This window comes from Tachysurus fulvidraco, chromosome 3 (assembly GCF_022655615.1).
Source record: "Tachysurus fulvidraco isolate hzauxx_2018 chromosome 3, HZAU_PFXX_2.0, whole genome shotgun sequence".
NCBI lineage: Eukaryota > Metazoa > Chordata > Actinopteri > Siluriformes > Bagridae > Tachysurus > Tachysurus fulvidraco.
This window is the reverse complement of record NC_062520.1, coordinates 13,961,714-13,980,831: the sequence shown is the minus strand read 5'-3', so window position 1 is coordinate 13,980,831 and position 19,118 is coordinate 13,961,714. Positions and strand designations below refer to the sequence as shown.

Below are 19,118 nucleotides of genomic sequence, written 5' to 3'. Positions count from 1 at the left end.
AAATGATTGTGACACTATCCGTTTGAAAACCACTTTACACTTGAGGTGTAATTGTTACCTATTTCACACATTGTTATGCCTATCCATTTTGATGTGTAAACTACATCTTAGTGGCATGTAATTTACACCTCATAAGATGTGAAAATCCAAAAATGAGACATGTGTATTAAAACTCATGACATATTTTGATATGTTTATTACCCTTTTAGTGTTTTAAATATCTAAACAACACTACCATGCACTGGGCCTGATATACACAGATCAGACATAACATTAAAACCACTGACAGGTGACATGAATGATGTTGATTATCTCATTAAAATGGGTTGTCAAGCGGTGGGGTGTATTCAGTGGTGTAGTCTAGTTTTTTGTAGTGAGTATACTGTGATTTTTTCCCCCCTCCCAGCCTCATACGCACCCATCCTAGAGTGACACCCCATAGGCACCACCACACTCAGTAATGCATAAAATATGCATCTACATGTAATTGAGAGCATTATTAAAGACTGCTTATGTATCAACATTCCAATTTATTATAAGCAACAAAAGACAATCAGCTGATAAAACCTGTGCTCCAGGTCCCATATGCATATAACATTTAAGGCTAAATGTAGCTCTTAAAGGTATAGTTCACACAAAAATGAAAATTGTGTTTTTCCTCACCCTCAATTTGTTCCAAAACTGTATGAGTTTCTTTCTTCTGTTTAACACAAAATATGATATTTTGAAAAATAACACAATTTTCATTTTTGGGTGAACTTTATACCTTTAAGAGCTACATTTAGCCTTAAATGTTATATGAATATGGGACCTGGAGCTCAGGTTTTATCAGCTGTCAATTTCAGTGAACAATAAACATTTGTTCAGTTTTATCACCAACACTCTTTCATTGCAGAATATTATGAACTGAATGAACTGTTAGTTTACAAAGCTTTCCAAATACATTTGTAATGTCACCCGAAGCTGATGTAGCTTTAGGTGCAGGCTTCCGAAAACACTCAAGAGTGTAGTTTGAGTCTGCTTTCGTTTAATATCTTCTTTTACATTAGTTAGTTACAGTAATTTCTAATTTGAATTTCGAGAAACTAATTTTCCTCCTTGGTAGGTGACGTCAGATCAGGTCACAGCCCCAATGGTCCAAAAACGTTAGTGATTCGCAATCGCAACACAGACGGGGTGAATTTATGAATGAAAGTTCTGTCGCAAAACGATATTGTTACGTATCCTCATGCTTTTTAAGTGGGTATACGGAAATCCTTGGCCTTTCCTAGTGGGTATACGGTGTATACCTGCGTATCACGTATACTACACCACTGGGTGTATTAGTCAACACGTGAACAGTCAGCTGAAGGGTAAGCATAAGGATTTGAGCACCTCTCCATGGAGTCCCTGCCTCGATGGTGCAGAGCTTCTGGGGGACCTGCACTACTACTACAGACTATTTGGCAGGTGGTTTTTTATGGCTTATGGCTTCTTGGTGTACAGTGATTTGTTAAAAGTGGGTGGGCTAGGAAAAACACAGAGATCACCTTTAGCAGTGGGCACACTGGAAGCAAATATAGTAATAGAACTTAAAAAAACGCATAACCGCATTAAAAAAAACAGCATAAAATGGAAATGCTTATTATTACCATTTGTCTCTGAAAAGATGCTTCTTAAATATAAAACATTGCTTTTACATTATTGCTGTTCATATTAGTAGCACCTGTGCCATATAGTCACAAATATTCCCTCAATTTGGGATTTGACCTGTTTTAGTTTTTGCACATTTTTGCACACAAAAATTACAGCACTATTCACCAACCAAACACTTTTGTACAAATAATTTAGCTGCTTATCAGAATGGAAATGTAATTTCTATAATACTAAGATCTTGACTTCTTAAATCTAAATTTCAGCCTTAAAGTGTCTTGACCATTCATTTTTTTCTCTCTTTTATCCATCGGTGGCTGCTTCGTCCAATGCTGCTGTTCTACCTGTTCCCTGTGTGATCAGATAACAAGAGGAGGAGGAGGTGTTTGGGTGACTGCGTTGCCTTGAGATTGGGGGACTGTGCTGAGGACAAAAAGAAAAACTGAGCAGAAGATGTTTGGGTCCACCTTTGCACAAGCACCAAACAAAAGAGATAATTTATCAGACATCTGCGCAGAGCAAGAGAAGCCAGTGAAAGCCTACATCACGGTCAGAGAAGAGAGAGAGAGATATGCAGTTGTGGCGTTAGAGTTTATTGGGTATTTACAACTTTACAAGACATTTTTCTTCATGAAGTGTTGAATTTCAAGTACAAAGTACAAAGTTTTCCAGTTCTTTTTTGAATGTGCAGGTAGGTTTTCAGCTATGGTGAGTTTTCTATTAGAGGAAGCATACGAGAGAGTGTGAGAGAGAGAGAGAGAGAGAGAGAGAGAGAGAGAGAGAGAGAGAGAGAGAGAGAGAGAGGGAGTGAGGGAGGGAGAAAGAGAGAGAGAGAGAGAGAGAGAGAGAGAGAGAGAGAGAGCAGGAAAAGAAGTCTTCCTCAGATTCTAAGCTACTTCTTTTACTTTTGATTTTTTATGTTATATTTTAGTTTTCTAGAGAATATCAATGTTATCATCTTTGTTGCCTTAATTTTGAGAAACGTCTAAGACTTTTCCCAAACTGAACGTCTTGTTGCAAAAAAAAAAAATACAAAAAAATATATATATATCAAAGAAACAAAAAAAGCTATCTGAAAGAACAAATGGAGTGGGGGGGGTGCTTATCATATTACCTGTACAGAGGAATGAGAAAGGTCTTGTGAAGACATTTTAAATTATCAGTGGCGACTTTGTGTTTTAAAAGAAAGGACAGTCAAAATATAGTGATGTGTTTAAAGAGAGTTGCTTTTTTTAAAAAAAAGAAAGAAAAGAAAGAAGAAAAAGAAAAGAAAATCACTGCATCCTGGGAAGTGCAGATTATTGTGTAGTGGAGATCATTTTTAATGGCATTATTGTTTTTATCTGCAATATTTTTATGAGCTTTAAGGTGTTTTCAGCCTGCTTTGCTTGTTTCATTGCAAAAAAAAATAAAAAATCAAAAATTAAAACCAGGAAAAAAAAATACTGGCAGTGCAAAAGTACGTAGATAGGAGCTTTTGAATTAAAATAAAGCAAATGTGTGCAAAAAGCAATAGTAATAGGAAATTGTTGACAATTTCTTTAGTCTTTCTTAGCTGTGGATCAAATGCAGCCCATGGATGGCATATTTTATACCAAAGATGAAGAAACCCCGTAGAGACAGTGGAGTAGATCACTTTTTTCTTTCTAATTGATTTTTTTTTTTTTGCCTTGTTGTTCTAGCCTCTGTGTCTCAGAAGTATTTGTTTGACCTTGACGGCCAGACCGGTACTTATATTTAGGGTGGGTTCTAGGGTTAAACTTCCTTCCTCTGCTGCAGCTCTCACTCAGCCAATCACTCAGACAGAGAGAGGGCAATACTGCTAGATCGCATGCGTTGTATTGAGTGTGGTGTCTCCCCCAGCAGATGGCATTAGAGAAGCTGTAAAAGAAAAGAAAAAAAAAATAGAAGGGAAAGTGCTCGGACTCTCAGCTCTGTACATCTCTGTTACAGCACCCACGGGTCACTGACTCAATGTCTTTCAGTGTTACATATTCAACCCGTCTCTTCCGATTTGCAGCTTTTCTGAAACAACAAGCTTTCAGGAAACGTTTTAAGGGTTTCAAGTCTTCAGTGTTACAAACATGTCATACCCTTTGCCAAAATTCTTGTAGTCATGTGTGTATTTAAACTCTTTTGCAGTTTGCTACCTCAGTCTTAAGCAGTTCTAATGCGAGGAAACAGGAAGCTAAATGTGTAAAGGGAGCGGTATAGTATACATACTGGGAGTGAACTACCTGATAGGCAGCATGATAAAAAATCAACAGAATTCTTGTGCCATAGTGGTTCCCAGATGCGCTCAAGCAAATGTCTTACTTTACAAAATGTTCACGCTCATGTCTGTTGAAAAGCTCAGTAAATCATTGAAAAACAAGGTGATTTTGTTTCAACGTGGGATCAGGTGGTTACTCCAGTGCCTTGTCAAAAAAAAGCAATGAAGAGCTAAATCTAAATAAAAGTGAGACGTACCAGGCGAGACATGCTAACTGTTCAGACTACATATGCTAGTTTTCACCTCATTCTTAAGAAAGAAAAGGAAATCGAAATACATACAGAAGGTGTCGCCTTGTTAAAAAAAAAAAAACAAAGAAAACATTTAGCTGTTATCCTTCCACTTCACTACTTCCTTCAACTATTTCATTGCTCGACATGAAGTTTAAATACACATAGTGACAACTGCGCTGTTGGAAAATGTGCTCTGGATGCTACAAGTCTTTTATTCGTAGCTTCACAGTTATTCACTACTCCATAATGATGCTGATAATTCATGGAAGTCTTTTCAAGACCCCTTTATTCTGAACCCATAACTTGAGATATTTGCTGCACCGATGCTAGTTGTTAATCTGCATGAATAGTTTGTTGAGTCTCATCTCTCATCATCGTCTCTTCACATAGGGCATCTCTGGGTGCTAACCAGTTTCCTCCTCAGCACGTACTGGCTAACATCCTATACAAATGAGCCGCTACAGGTCAGGGTATAAGCAAAACTGGTGACTCGTAGTGACGATTGTTCGGTGTGTTCCCTTTTATATGTTGCTAAAGCAAACTGGTAGCTGCTGATACCATAGAATTAGATTTCTACTGCCATGAATGAAACATTCTCTCACAGTGATGTAATTAAACTATGTGGATGCTGGGGTGTGGGTGTGGGGAGGGTTTTTTTGTGGGAAGGACAGGGACTTTTTTCTTTTTGTCTATGAAATAATGAATATAATGGAACAGGTGTGATGAATAGAAAACCCTCTCTGCCACGTGTCCTGATGAATAGGCTACAGTGTGTAACCGGTCAAGGAAAGCTCTGTTACAGAATGGAGTTCGAGCTTGCTACACATTTCCATTTCTCTCAACGAAACAAAATCTGTTTCTTTTTTTCTACTGTGGAACATTAATTTTTATCATGTAATTGCTGCTAAAAAAGCATTCAGTATTGGAGGGCTACAGTGGCAGATGGGAGGAGATTAAAAGACTGACTGCTGCTTTGATAAGGACCGCAGTGTTAGCAGAGCAGCTACAGTACATTCACACCATGGAAAGGGTCCAAATGCCTTCTGTATATATATATAACAGAGTATATACACTACAGGCACAGAGGGAGCTGCTCTAACAGTAGAACCTAACTCTCATTTTGTTGCTGTGCTACAGCCTACAGTAAGTAAACTGTGCTCTTCCATTCCTAAAGGGATTTTCACACTGTAAGAATTCAACAGCAAACCGAAATAAACTGTTCAAATCCTAGATGACATAAACACAAATACTGTAACAGAAAGGGAATATTCAATCATCCCTAATTTAATCCCTGAACCTTAGTAATTACTTGACTTTACAGGAACGATGCCAAGTTGTTTATTGCAATGCAGAATAAATTATTTATTGGTCTCTTTGATGGGTTTTACAGTGCAAAGAACTTGAAACCTTGAACCCTACAAACACTATATATTTCATCGGTTAAGATTCCTGTGTTGTGTTTTCACATCTAATTGGCCGTCAAACAGAATCCAGTAAGAAAGTTTACTGACCAATCAAGAGCTGTGGCTTTAAAAACAGAGAAGGTCATATTGTGTAAGCACAGAAGCTATTCACGTTGATCTACCAAATTCAGCCAAAACAGTGAAACCTCTGTGAGAAATTAACTTATTTGAAAGGAAACGGAAAACTATTTATGGAAAACTTTTATATCTGTAAGTGTGTTGATGAAAAGATTATGGAAGTGAACCAGTTCTAGGATGCTATTTTTTTCCATGCTGCACATCCATGCCTCCCGTGTGTTCGAGTAGTGATCCTGAGAGTTTCTGTAAATCAGTGGATGTTGAGTTTAAACCTCTGTTTGTTATTATGAATTATTATTTCAATGAAGCTTTCAATAAAAAAGGACAAAATCTCATTTGCACACTGTTGTGTTTGAATTTTTGTTCATTATTTCATAATTTTTTGGAGGATTTCACAAATTTGAATAAGGTAACAGATAAGAGATCTACTACTACTGCATGTAGTTTCACCAGGAGGCCAGTGGAGGGGACCCTAGATACACAAATGATATCAATTTCAAAGTATTTGCTAAAACAGTAAACTGCTTTTCATAATGGATATTGACATAACTGCTTTTCATAATGGATATTGACATAACTGCTTTTCATAATGGATATTGACATAACTGCTTTACAGAAATATAGAAATTCAAGATATAAATGATACATTTTAAATTTATTTCTAATAAGCACACCAGAGGCAACAGTGTCAAGGAAAACTCTGTGAGGCAATATTATGTAGAAGCCTTAAGAGAAACCAGACTCAATAATGAACCCATCCACATTAAGGGTGACACCGGAGCAAGAAAACTTATCTCCTATAAATGTTTACAATATGGTCACAAAGTGCAGCTGTGTACCCAGGATGAACATGTGACATGAAAATATGGCTGGTATACCCGGAGAGCATCTCATACATTCCACCACACTCCACCAGCACAGTGTATGGAAATGCAAAGATGGAAGGAATGAGAGGTCAGGGAACTCTGTGCACTCTGCTGCTATGGTCAGTGACCCTCTATGCCTGGTCTCCTCCCACTCCTCCATCCTGATCGATAGAGTGATTGTTCTGCTCCACAAGTGGCTGTTTCAGATTCATTGCTGACCTTTCACCTTTTATCCCTCTATTCACATAATACCCTTTCCTATCCACACAATACTAACGTTCATATCTGACATTTAGCTAGGCATAGAGATATTTCTCTATGAACAGTGGCTGAGTTGTTCTGTTTTTTTTCCCCCAAGAATCAAAGTGTTAAAGCCTGAGGGATACATGCATTATATCTTGAGTAACTGAATAGCTTACCTGCTAAATCTGTAAACATGTCAATAGCAGCTATAAGTTTAAAGCTGTAGAGTGGAGAGTGTTTTTTTTTTTTTTTATGTTTTCTCTACAATGAATGTAACAGAACATATTTATCTAAAGAAAAATGTTATGACTTATCTCGGAAAAAATAAAAAAACTGGTTTGGATGAACACCAGAAATGTTGCAATGCTTAAATCCCGTTAATTCTCAAAAATGTTCATATCCTACTTGAGCTCCAAAGTGTATGTTAATTTATGCATAAGAAGACTAGCTAATGTAAACCATGACTTTATTGACTTCAAATAATATAATTAATTAATCAAATAAATAATTATAATTAATAGTCATTAATTAAAGAAGATGAAAAATAATGAATCTGAGCCAACACTAACCCATAAATTGAGACAAATCAAACTAATTATTTCATTTTAAAAGCATAGAAGTGAGTCAAAGCAACTTCCACTCCTGTCTCTTAGCTTTCACCTTGATCATTCATTGTGTGCACAGTTATCTTTTTTTCATTTTTTCATTATCATTTGAATATTTGTAGAGGTTTTTTCTGCATCACTCCATGCAAATAAGCTTAGCAATGAGAATTTACATATCTAAAAAAAAACTTTAGTTTGGTTTGGTATATGTACACTTTTTAGTTAAACAGGGTTGTAAGAGAACTGGTTTTATAGCAAATCTACAAAATGTTGTATATGTTTTCTAGCACCCATGTTAATGCCATAAGGATGTCACTGACATTGCAAATAGCCAATATCACATCATCAACACATCATCAATGAAAACCTTCTTTTCTTCTTCCCAGGATCTTAAGGAAATTCAGATGATGCATTTAACCATAGACTATTTATTTATTTGTTTGTTTGTTTGTTTGTTTGTTTGTTTGTTTGTTTGTTTGTTTGTTTAAATGTTTAGAAATGCAGTATAAGTGGGACATAAATGGGACTCCAATTGAAGAATCAGAATAAAGTAAAGCTGTGCTTTGGTTTTTATGGTATATATTTAAAGATTTTTTAGTTATATGTGCAACATATGCTTAACATTAACTACACAACCCTACTCCTGTATTAAATGAGTCTATCAGTCAGGTGCTAATAGCTCAACTTCCATTATCTTGTCTCCACTTGTTCAAGACTTTTCCTGTATAACACACATGGCACAGTAGCAGCTTACTGGCTATTTGAAAAGGCATTTGAACAACACTGTTTTGCTACTTTTAGCCATCTTTGAATGCCATGTGTGATTTCAATCTGTCTGTGTTATAACACAGTTCTATTTCGTGATGATGCTTTATTTAATCTATACACCCAAGTGGCAGCTGATGGTTTTTAGAATAGGGGAAGCACAGGTATCTGTTACTGAAGTATATACATATTCATATTATATTGGGGGGAAATAAAATCATACCACAGTTCGATGATTGCATTGGATCACCATATCCATGCAGATATATACTACCAAATAAACATTCCAATATTTTGCACACCCAAATATTGGATGTTCTGCCTCCAAAGGTGATGAACATATCTAGATGTAACTAAGTAAATAAAAGCTAAAATACTGATCTAATATTTAACTTTTTTTTTTAACTAATTTAATATTTAACTTTTGAGCTTATGAAACCCAAATACTGCCAAATTCTGTATAGCAAAAATAATAGAAATGGCCTTCCTGTTTCAGCACTCTTTCTGTGTGTGTTCTGTTTTTATCTGTTGGTCTGGCTTTCTACAGTATTTAATTCTCAATCTCACCTGATAAGTAAGAGCAGGAAGTTCCTTCCAAAATAAGGTCAGCAAAATTAGAAGTGCCTGAATGTCGCTGAAGAAGGTAGTGACAGCTAGTGAGCTAGACTGATTTAATAATGTTACAAACATGAAATATAACGTTATTGTTACACTTTCTAGTGTTTACCACTTAGATATATAAAATAACAACCTGTCTGTACAACTTTTATGAATTAGGTTACTGATGACGCTTACTGTAGCTTAGAGGCCTGATATGTTGAACTTTGAGATGTCAGTCATCTTCAGAACCATTAACAGCAGTTGGTTACGTGGTCAAGTCCTTTTGAGAGGTCTCCCAGTCATCATGCAAAGAGGTGAAATTATGTATTTAAACCCTGTGGTCCAGTGAGCTTAACATTTTGCTCCTTGTAAAACATAAAGTATCCCATAGAATCACAAACAAGCTTCCAAATGCCATAAATGTAAATGTAAGTCTAATCGCAAATGTAAAAAGACATGGATCAGTGGAGTTCTGTGGCGCGTTCACAAATTTTGATGAACAGACACAACATTACATTGCTGAAGTTTCTAGAGGAGGAATTCACCATATGATAAGCAGATTCTACTCAGATTCAGCTCAGCTACCTTAATGCAATGTTTATTCCATGATTATTGTACATAACCTGTTAATCGACCAGTCCTTTATCCAGTTTAAAATAGAACTGACTGTAATCAAGAGAGTCAGGAGTCAAGATGCTTTTGTTGTCATTTCAACCATATATATCTGACGCAGTATATAATGAAATAAAACATTATTCCACCATGACCATTGTGCTACATAAAACAAAACAGAGCTACATAGAACAACACAGAAATAAGTTGTCCTAGCTACATAAAGTGCAACGTGTGCAGACTAGTGCAAACTGTGCAAGACACATGACAGTGCAGACAGACAAAACAAAACACTAAAGGACAAAACATAAAACCACAAGATAGCGCTGACCAGTGTGCATTCTGTACATTATACAGAACATTGTGCAAAAGTATAGGGTCATAAATATTGTGCAAAGGGAGTTGAAAACACAGGGTTTTTGCAAACATATACACACGTCTAAACTTAATATTATTTTTTCAGTATAAAAGTATAAGATATGAAGAACAACAATAATCCAGTTATCAATGCTGTACCAATATCTTCCTAACTAGTAAATTAGCTACTTGAGACAAACATTTTGCATGTGGCTGGATGTGTATAAGTGTGATGGTTTTTAACATTATTTTCACTTTTCTCCTTTTTTCCTTTATTCTTTTGCCCTTCTGTTGTGCATTGATATTATGAGAGGGCTGCAAGTACACAGATATTTAAAAAATCCATGAACACAGAGCAAAGGGTACATAAGCCTTATCTGAATGGGACCACAACAGTAGATATGGCGCGGGATCAAGAGATCGCTACATGCACAGATTGAGAAATACTTGAATTGACACAGTGTTGTGTAATTGTTTTCATACAGCTTGTCTTATACACATGGAAGACTTTCAGTATACCAGTATTTGTATTTAATTCAGTATACTATTATTTGAATTTAATATGACAAATTGAATTTACATGCCTTTTCTTGCTTAGCAAAGATTCTCGGAAAAAGGGGAGTTGCTTTTTTGCCTGTGGGTTCATCAGTGCCATTAAGAAAGAGAATTTATATTTTAGTGTCAACATTTTTACTGCAGTTTGACTGATTTGTCAATGATACGTTGATAAGTTGTTCATTTTTTTATATCATTGTGAGTGATTCAATCTTCAGAGATTAAAGTATTGAAGAATCCGTGATAAAAACTACACCAACATTGCTGACGGGATTAGGCTTTGAAATAAAAGAAAATATTTCTTTGGCATGATATGTAATGATTAGAAGTTAAATAGATTTTTTTCTTTAAGCCAGTCCTTTTATGTACCTAAATTATTACACTGGCCTACAGTAATGCCTCATAAGATGTTAGAATTGAATGCATCTGTTTTATCCTTTAATGTAATTCTTCAAATTGTACAGCCTTTGAAGAGAAAAGTAAAACACAGCAGGCTGAGCGGGTGGAGACCAAACTGCTTTAAGAGAGTGCTCAGCCTACTAGATCTGTGAAGAGCTTTCAGGAGCTGGCTCAAGAAACCAGTGCAATAATTTCTCAAGGCCTGATCATTCAGCATGGCGAGCCAGCAAGCATTTGGGAGATACTGGCAGCTCCACTGGAGCAGTGTGCCAGCTGGACAAAGTTTTCCCTTCAGTTACCTGAAGACCCAGCAATTCAGTAATCTACATGAAGGTTTCTATGGTAACAGACAGTGTAGCTGATAGTTGTGCTGTTTTTCACACTTGTACTTGTACATGCTCTGGCATGCAACAAATGATGAGAAAAACAGACTTGAGGCCAAGATGTTTCTGTTCATTTTCCATATGCCTCACATGTGGGCAGAACTCTGTTGTATGTCAGTGTGTATGGCTGGACCTTGAGCAGTTTTTCAATATTTTAGTTTATAATACTTACAGATGTGATGTATTCATTCTCTTTTTCACATTGTCTCTAGAACCTTGGTTCACATGCCTCAACCACTTTTTGACCTAAACACTTTGCTGTGATCTTGATACTAATTGAATTCATTACAAAATCGAATTAGTTTATCTGCTTGTTGCAATGTTTTTCTAGAAAAATCCTACAATCTTTCAAAATCTTGTTCAAAATTAAGATTACACTTCTAGTATTTCAGACAGACCAATAGACGAACAGCCAAACTGTAAACATTCTGCCATTCTACAGTTAATATTTTTGATCAGATATAGCAACCGTTATCAAAATAAAGGTTTAGTGAACTTCATTATGTGCAGCATGACAATAACTGAACTAGAACATCTTCTACTTCAACCTCTTACGAGTTCTCACGTGGCATTCTCATATTCCTAATTTAAGGGCCATTAGGTTCATTTTTATCTTTCATCAGACAAACTAACCTTTGCCAGGCCCTGACATCCTTTTCTTTCCCCCATCTCTCTTTCTCTTTTCCTGCTGTTTCCTTTCCCTTCCCTTATGATATTTCCCTAGAGCTGGAATGTGGGACTCACGCTCATATTTTTTTTCCTGTCGTTCGTATTTCCATGTTCTCTCTCCAGATATGGTGAGCTTAACGGCAGCTTAGATGGTGCGAGTGGTTACTATGGTTCCAGGGGATAAATAGTGGCTGTGTATGCGTGTGCGGTTTTGAGTAGGCGTGGGGCTCTGTATCGACATAGAAGTAGAAAGGGGCATTCCACTGACTCCTACTCAGGAAAAGAATGAGAATATCATCCTTTTCCAATAGAGGAGGGGTCCAGTCTGGCAATAACAGATTGAAGCTTGTGGGCCCTTGTGTCTATTCCCTTGACAGGCTGAAGGAATGTGGACTTCTCAGTCAAGGCAGAGTAGACAAGTCTAACTGTGAGTGTTGTAGAGAGCGTAAGAGTGTAAGAGATTTATAGTTTTTGTCAGATGTCTGTTTGTTGTCTTAGAGCAAATACAGCCCAACCTGCACTATGCATTGTGCTTTAACTCCTTGTGGGTCATGTGTTTATGTGCATGTGAGATTTGGTGTCTGTGTGGGTGTACTGGAACATTCCACTGAACCTGGCAGCATATTAACTATTTTTGCAGCAGTAGTGGTACGGGAGGGTAATGTTTGGGCAAGGCAGTAATGAGCTAATTAAATGGAATGTTAACTTAAACCCAGGGATATGCCAAACATCAGCAGGAGGCTTTAACACAGAACAGGCCTCATTTTGCCAGGGAGGTGGTAAGAGTCGTAGACTTGTCACTATTTGGACTTGCTAGTGTTAACCTGACAGACAGCAAAAATGCAATTACATCATGATAAGCATAACCTACCAGACTAAATAAGTCAATGGAAGGCAATCACAAATCCAATTACAACCCCAAATCTGATCTTAGTGAACCTCACATGCTTTAGCAAATGCTTAGAACATTAGCTAAGAATTGAACCTACTTTAACCTTGTCATAACATGAAAGCACATATCTTTAGAGATCTTGTGGGAAAAGCTGTTCTTTGTTTTCTTTCTTTGTTGTGTCAGTTATTATTGTATTCAAATGCTACACAGTATTCATTTATTTTTATTTTTCACAAACCCTGCATGGACATTTTAAATAATACAACTCAATTGGGACCATCTGTACAGTTGCCCCAACCATGAGCATGATGCTGTTGATGTGTCCGTTTTAGCGCAGTGTGATTGTTTTATTTACTACAGCTATACTGGTAGGTGAGATGGAAATTATGAATTGCCTGTAGACGTGACTGAGTGGTTGAGTTTATGTATGATGCCCTGCACCAGGGAGTGTTTCTGCCTCATACTCAATGTTCCTGAGACATACCACAATACCACAACCCTGATCAAGATAAAGCCATTCCTGACAATGAATGCCCCCCTTAATAACTAACACCTGCAGCTTGTTTCATGGCTCATTCTCAGGACTGTATATTTATTCACATCTCAGAGTCTGGGTTTGTAAAGACTTGTGCATTTCCATGTGTTCGTTTTTGCAATGGTTTTGTTAGTGATGTCTTATGCATGTGCTTGGTCTTTCGTTTATGCTGTTAGCTTAGACTTATTTCTTATCCATTAGCATCTGTGACCTAGCTGTTATTCTACTTTTCTGTCATGCCTGTATTATGTTCCCTTTGCCTTCTGTCCTATTATAAGCATAGATATTAGCTTGCCTTTATTCTACTTCCTGTACTGCTCCTCCTTTCCTTAGTATATCCTTGAACTTGTTATTAGCTTAGCACAGCCTAGCTTAGCAATTCATTTATTAGGCACCTTTTGTGATTATGTTGCATGTAATTTGTATCATCTATGTGTTTATTAACACTCTGTTTTAGTCTCTATCTTTGTTTTAAGTCGGTTTATTTCCAAAATAATACAAATAATTGTGTACAGTATGGCTAATCTCTAACTTTAATAAAATTATAAACATGAGCTATTTCTGAGCAATCTGCAAATTATAAGGTAAACTGGCTCTAATTTGTTCCCATAATAATTATGTCACAATGGTCTAATTGTCTTAGTAAAATTGGACTATGTTATGTGACAAATCTAAACTTACGAAGCTGTTAAAATATATTGCTACAATACCAAAGTTACATATTCAAGAAAATCCAGGTAGAAAATGATGCAAAGGGAAATGTGTTTACTTTTGACTGTGTGCCAACATATTGTAACTTCTGGAGAATCAGGCAGGTGGATGATGCCCCAGTTCCCCACTGTGGGAAGTCCTAGTTAAAGAGCATTTCAGTACACTGATCTGTCTTGGAAGTCAGGGGTTTCTGAACTACAAGTGCAGTAGTTTAGTACAGAATGTATACATCTACATCTGACAATCATAAGAGCTTTGACTAAGAGTTTTAAACATTGCTGTATGCTAAATGAGACCAATTGAACTGCTCTAAATGATCAGATGTCTACATGACACCAACTTGTTCTTGAAGATCCACATTACTAATACACTTTTGATGCTCAGTGTTTTAAAAGAGAATTGGGGGTCTGATTCATTAGCACATACTTACTGTAAGTTCAAGTATATGTCTCCAGAGCACATCTGTTCCCCATTAGGGTTTTAGTGTCACCTTGTGTGTGTGTGTGTGTGTGTGTGTGTGTGTGTGTGTGTGTGTGTGTGTGTGTGTGTGTGTGTGTGTGTGTGTGTGTGTGTGTGTGTGTGCGTGTGTGTGTGTGTGTGTGTGGGAGGGTGAGCACAGTGGAGAGTCCTCACACTACACCTTTGTCCCCTCACAAGACACACTTTTCTATCTCCTCCTGCACACACTCAGGACACACAGATAACGCTCTTAAAGCCTCTAAGTTCGAGCCTATCACACTGAGAAGAAGCTTTTAGGGAAAAGCAAAATAATTGGAGAGGAAAAATCAATTAGCAGGTTTCTTCTCTTGGCAAGTCCTATGAGTCATCTGACCATTAAAGAGTCTCAAAACAAATTAAAACAGATTTGTCCTCTGGAATTAAATGGAGGGTTTGTTTCATGAAATGAAATTCACAACACCTAAGGGTTCTAGTTCGCAATGCATCTTCATGATTTTTTTTTTTTCTGGAATTCAGGAGTTCAGTGATCTCTCTGTTTTCTGCTGTACTCACTTGTGTAACTGTCTTAACCTACACATCCATATGCTTTTTATATTAATATGGTATAGACATACAATCCTAAAGAGTCTACTATAGACTGTGGATTTTGTTACAGTGTTAAATGAATGCTCATCCAAAAAGTTTTTTTTTTCTCAATAGAAGCATTTCTCCTTGTGTTTGTGTCTCCACCCCATTGATGTGCTTTTCTTTCTCGTTTAAACTATTTGTTACACATTTCCAAAACAATTTGCTGCGCATGACTACGATATGAAACCACTTGGCCACACGTCACCTTCAGACACTGAACACACCAGACTGCACACACACTGCAAGCACACTCTCTGCAGAGCAGTAAAATCAGGAAGTGGAATAAACTAATTTAAAAGGCTGCAGGTCTGGTGGAAAGATGAACATGTGAATTGAGGGAGAGAGAGAGAGAGAGAGAGAGAGAGAGAGAGAGAGAGAGAGAGAGAGAGAGAGAGAGAGAGAGAGAAGGAGGAAGGAGGTGGTGAAGGAGGTGGATACGCAGGCTGCATACCAGAGTGCTGAGGTAGAGCCAGTATGGGTGGACTGGGGTCAGTGAAAAACACACTGCATAAAGCTCACTTTAGGATGACTCATACAGTGCACCACAGACACACTCCATGTCCATTTGTATTTAACATGTTTTGTAAAAGAAATAAAAAAAATAAAAACTGATTACAAAAAGAAAAACACTTACACACTTACACACTTGAACTAGTTAGTGTGTACAAATAGGCCCAGACAGTTCACATCTATCAGTGCTGACTACACACACACACGGAGGAACCAAGAGCGATGTGGTATTATTTCATAATCAGTCAAAGTTTGGAAAATAGCACCACATGACTGATTAAACATGCTTAGATTGCATCAGGAACGCGGCTCTGTCTCCAATTATGCCAAAACAAATTGTCGAACATCTAGCCCTTCATACTGCATGGACAGACCTGCTGTATTTGACTTTTTTATGAGTTATTACATTGTTCTTGAAGTTTGTTGAGGTAAGTTCAGCTCTGTCTGGAGCTCAACGGCTGTAGTCCAGCTGTTCAAACACTCGGCCTGCAGATGCCAAACTGACAGTCCTGCAGTATATAACCTATAGCTCTGACAACATTTCAGCCATTTCCTCAATGCTGAAGTCTGAGTGCTCTCTTCTCCCTGGCTCTCATATGTTTCTAGAGATATGTGGTTGCTCTTGATGTGTTTTTCAGCTTTTATTGCAATATAAATTGACCTGTCCAGCATAAGAAAAATGACATGGTCTTATTCATTTTTCTATTTATTTTCTTTTTGCGTAATGTGTATGAGAAACTGACACACAGATACTTAGTCTCACACAGAGTCTAAGAGAGCACTAGGTTGATTATAGGTGTCACTCAAAATACCACATGTTTTCTCACAGATCTCTCTGTAATTGTTTGCTCATTTTCTTTTTCTCATATTACCAATCTTCCTCCCTCCCCACCTCTATTCTCTGCTCTTGCCCCTGCTTCCGTGCCTCATATCCGTCCGAAGGCGTGTTTTCCTTTGTTTTTCATCCTTTTGAGTGCTTTAACATATGTCTTTTATGTCTTGTTTTTATTACTTCAGCAGCTGCATTTAAAATCCCCATTGCTAAAATGAATTTATGTTCAGATTCATCATTGCCCTCTTTGTCCAGGGATGGAGCCAAGGTGTTCACACATTCGACTCAATTTCAATTAAATTTTATTTGTATAGCACTTTTGACATTGGATATTGTCTCAAAGCAGCTTTACAGAACATAAGACATGTAGTACAAAAAGTTAATTATACAAAGATATAATATTACATCATAATATAATATAATATAATATAATATATTATATTATAATATTATATAAAATTTCAAGATTAAATATTAGACATATTTAAATGTTTGTATCTATCCCCGATAAAAAGAAATGAATTTCACAGGGGTTGAAAATTCTTCAGTTTTATAAACAGATGGTAATAAACATCTACACCAAGCTATAAGATGTATAGCTTTCCAAACAATCATTTTCCATGTGCTTCACAGATGAAAGCAAGCTAAAACAGTGGCATGAAAAAGATTTTTATTGGGCCACCCTTTTTATTGGGTCATTAAAGATCCTGCATCACTGTTAATTCAATAAGGATATCTGAGATTATCTACACAAAAATCCAGAGTGGTGCACTAGAAAGCATTTGACCTAACTGTAAGAGATTGCAAGTTCAAATCCTAATGGTCACAGCCATGAGAATCCAAGATACCCCATTTAGCTTTCTACGTTGCATTGATGGCTGTCAATCAGGCGGATACTAATCAACTGTGAACTGGGGCAGTGGTCACTGAAGTAGTTAAGGCTCTGTGTTGGTGAACCTGCAAAGTCACTTTGCTTGTTTGATGAGTGATGAATCCGTCACTGAAGGGTTGATTGTCCACCTGAGTGGCGTGGTGCATGGGACGGTGGGAAGCTGGAGATCCTCAACTACCATAATTCACAGCAGTGGATCAGGTTGATGCTGGTACCCAATTCTATAAGAACTGAGAGGGCGCAAACTACATTAGAACAAGACAACTAAGTGGATGGGAATTCTAGCTGGAGCAGTTACAGAAATATGCTACAGCCTTTTCCTGCTGTGATCTATGAGTTGTTTGGGTGTGTAAATGAAATTTTTGTTTAACCAGCATTTGGTTTGGTTTAACCACAGTATTTAGGCTATGCACATTTTTGTATTGTCTTGTACATGTGACATATTTGTGTTGTCATATTGCAGTTCCAAAAATCACATAGTAAACCAATGTTCCAAAGAATAATCATAAATGTTGCATGATTTATTTCTTGCCAGCACTCCATAGAAAACTGTGAAGTGCATTTGTACTCCATCATTGTGAAATGATGGATTTCTTTCTTTTACATATTTTGTGGTATCAGGCTACGGCAATGACACAAACGCATACATTATTTACATATTTCTTGACACCTCATTTGCAGATCTACACCTGTGCTCCACTTAGTTGGCATATACTGAAAATATAAATCCTCCGGCCACATTAATTACAAGAAGCATTTCAATGAGTTGCCAGTGAATCTACAGATGAAAAATGTGTTAACAAAAATGTGTTGAATCCACACCCCATTTCAGATAGGGACTTCCCTAGTTATGTTCAACTAAATTTCTAGCCTTTAGCTGTACTTGGGATTTGGAGCTAAAGATTGGTGTGATTGGAAACAGTGATTCAGTGTGAGGAGAATGTTTGCATTGGCTATGTGCCTTGCCTGGGCATGTCACCCTGGAAAAGCGTAATGTCAATATGCTGACAATGTTGAGCTAAACCCTGCTCCCTATGGTCCAGTATAACATAGCAAGAGGAAAGGCCTTGATTCCATTGTTTACAGCTGTTAAAACGTAGTGTTTGACCAGGTTTAGACAGCTGTGTGGAACACAAATTTGCTTTTTCGATTTAATCAGCTTTGGACCTGATGCCAGCATGTGATTTTTTTTAGTTTCTGACTATTTGAAACTCCTGTATGATCTGAAAGTTATTGAAAAAGGAAGTGAAGTGAAAAGGCCAGACGTGATGGTCAAATGTTTAGACTGCAAAGAACAGACAAAACGTGATATATTTGTGTGTAAGAGAAGAGAACAAAAATTGAGATATCCACAATATGTTTAATGATGTACAGCTAGATTGTCCGTATGAAGCACCATGGATCTGTGTTTGTTCAAATCATGTACAAGACAAAGTAGTCATATCATGGGATGCCAAATCAAATGATCATGAAAAAGAAATAAACTATTCCAGAAAGCTGGAATTATTCATTTTTCCTAGGGATTAATAAGAAGTTCAATTGAAATAATCGTTATTATAAAAACTTCAAACTCTGCATTTATACATATAAAACAAGCTGCATTTCTGTCACCATTGGTTAGCATATACTTTACATAACTGACAGTAAGATAAGTGTTAGAGTTAATTGTATGCCTGCTAGTTTTTATCCTTGTCTTACAAACTAGTGGGAATCTGTCCTTTCCTAAACATTTGTGAGTCATTTTCCACTTATTTTTGAAAACCTATTTACGCCTTTCCCCTAGAGATAATGACATCAGCAACTGTCTCAATGGCCTTGCCCTCAACTAGCAGGCAAAATGAAGCACTTCCTGTACACCGTAGACAGTGTGTGTATTTTGCTCACTTAGTCACTGCATGATGGAGTGAGAGTATTGTGTTTCACAGCCC

At 37.0% G+C, this 19,118-nt stretch overlaps 1 protein-coding gene across 1 annotated transcript in view; it reads left to right on the top strand.

Moving 5' to 3' along the window:
* Positions 1-6,019, top strand: part of rbms3 (RNA binding motif, single stranded interacting protein) — a 127,795-nt gene extending 121,776 nt beyond the window's left edge. The window contains exon 14 of the mRNA XM_027149950.2: positions 1,996-6,019. Coding sequence (XP_027005751.1) covers positions 1,996-1,999 — 4 coding nt within the window. The 3' untranslated portion in view covers positions 2,000-6,019. The remainder of the gene's footprint in view (positions 1-1,995) is intronic.
* The last annotated feature ends 13,099 nt before the right edge of the window (positions 6,020-19,118 follow it).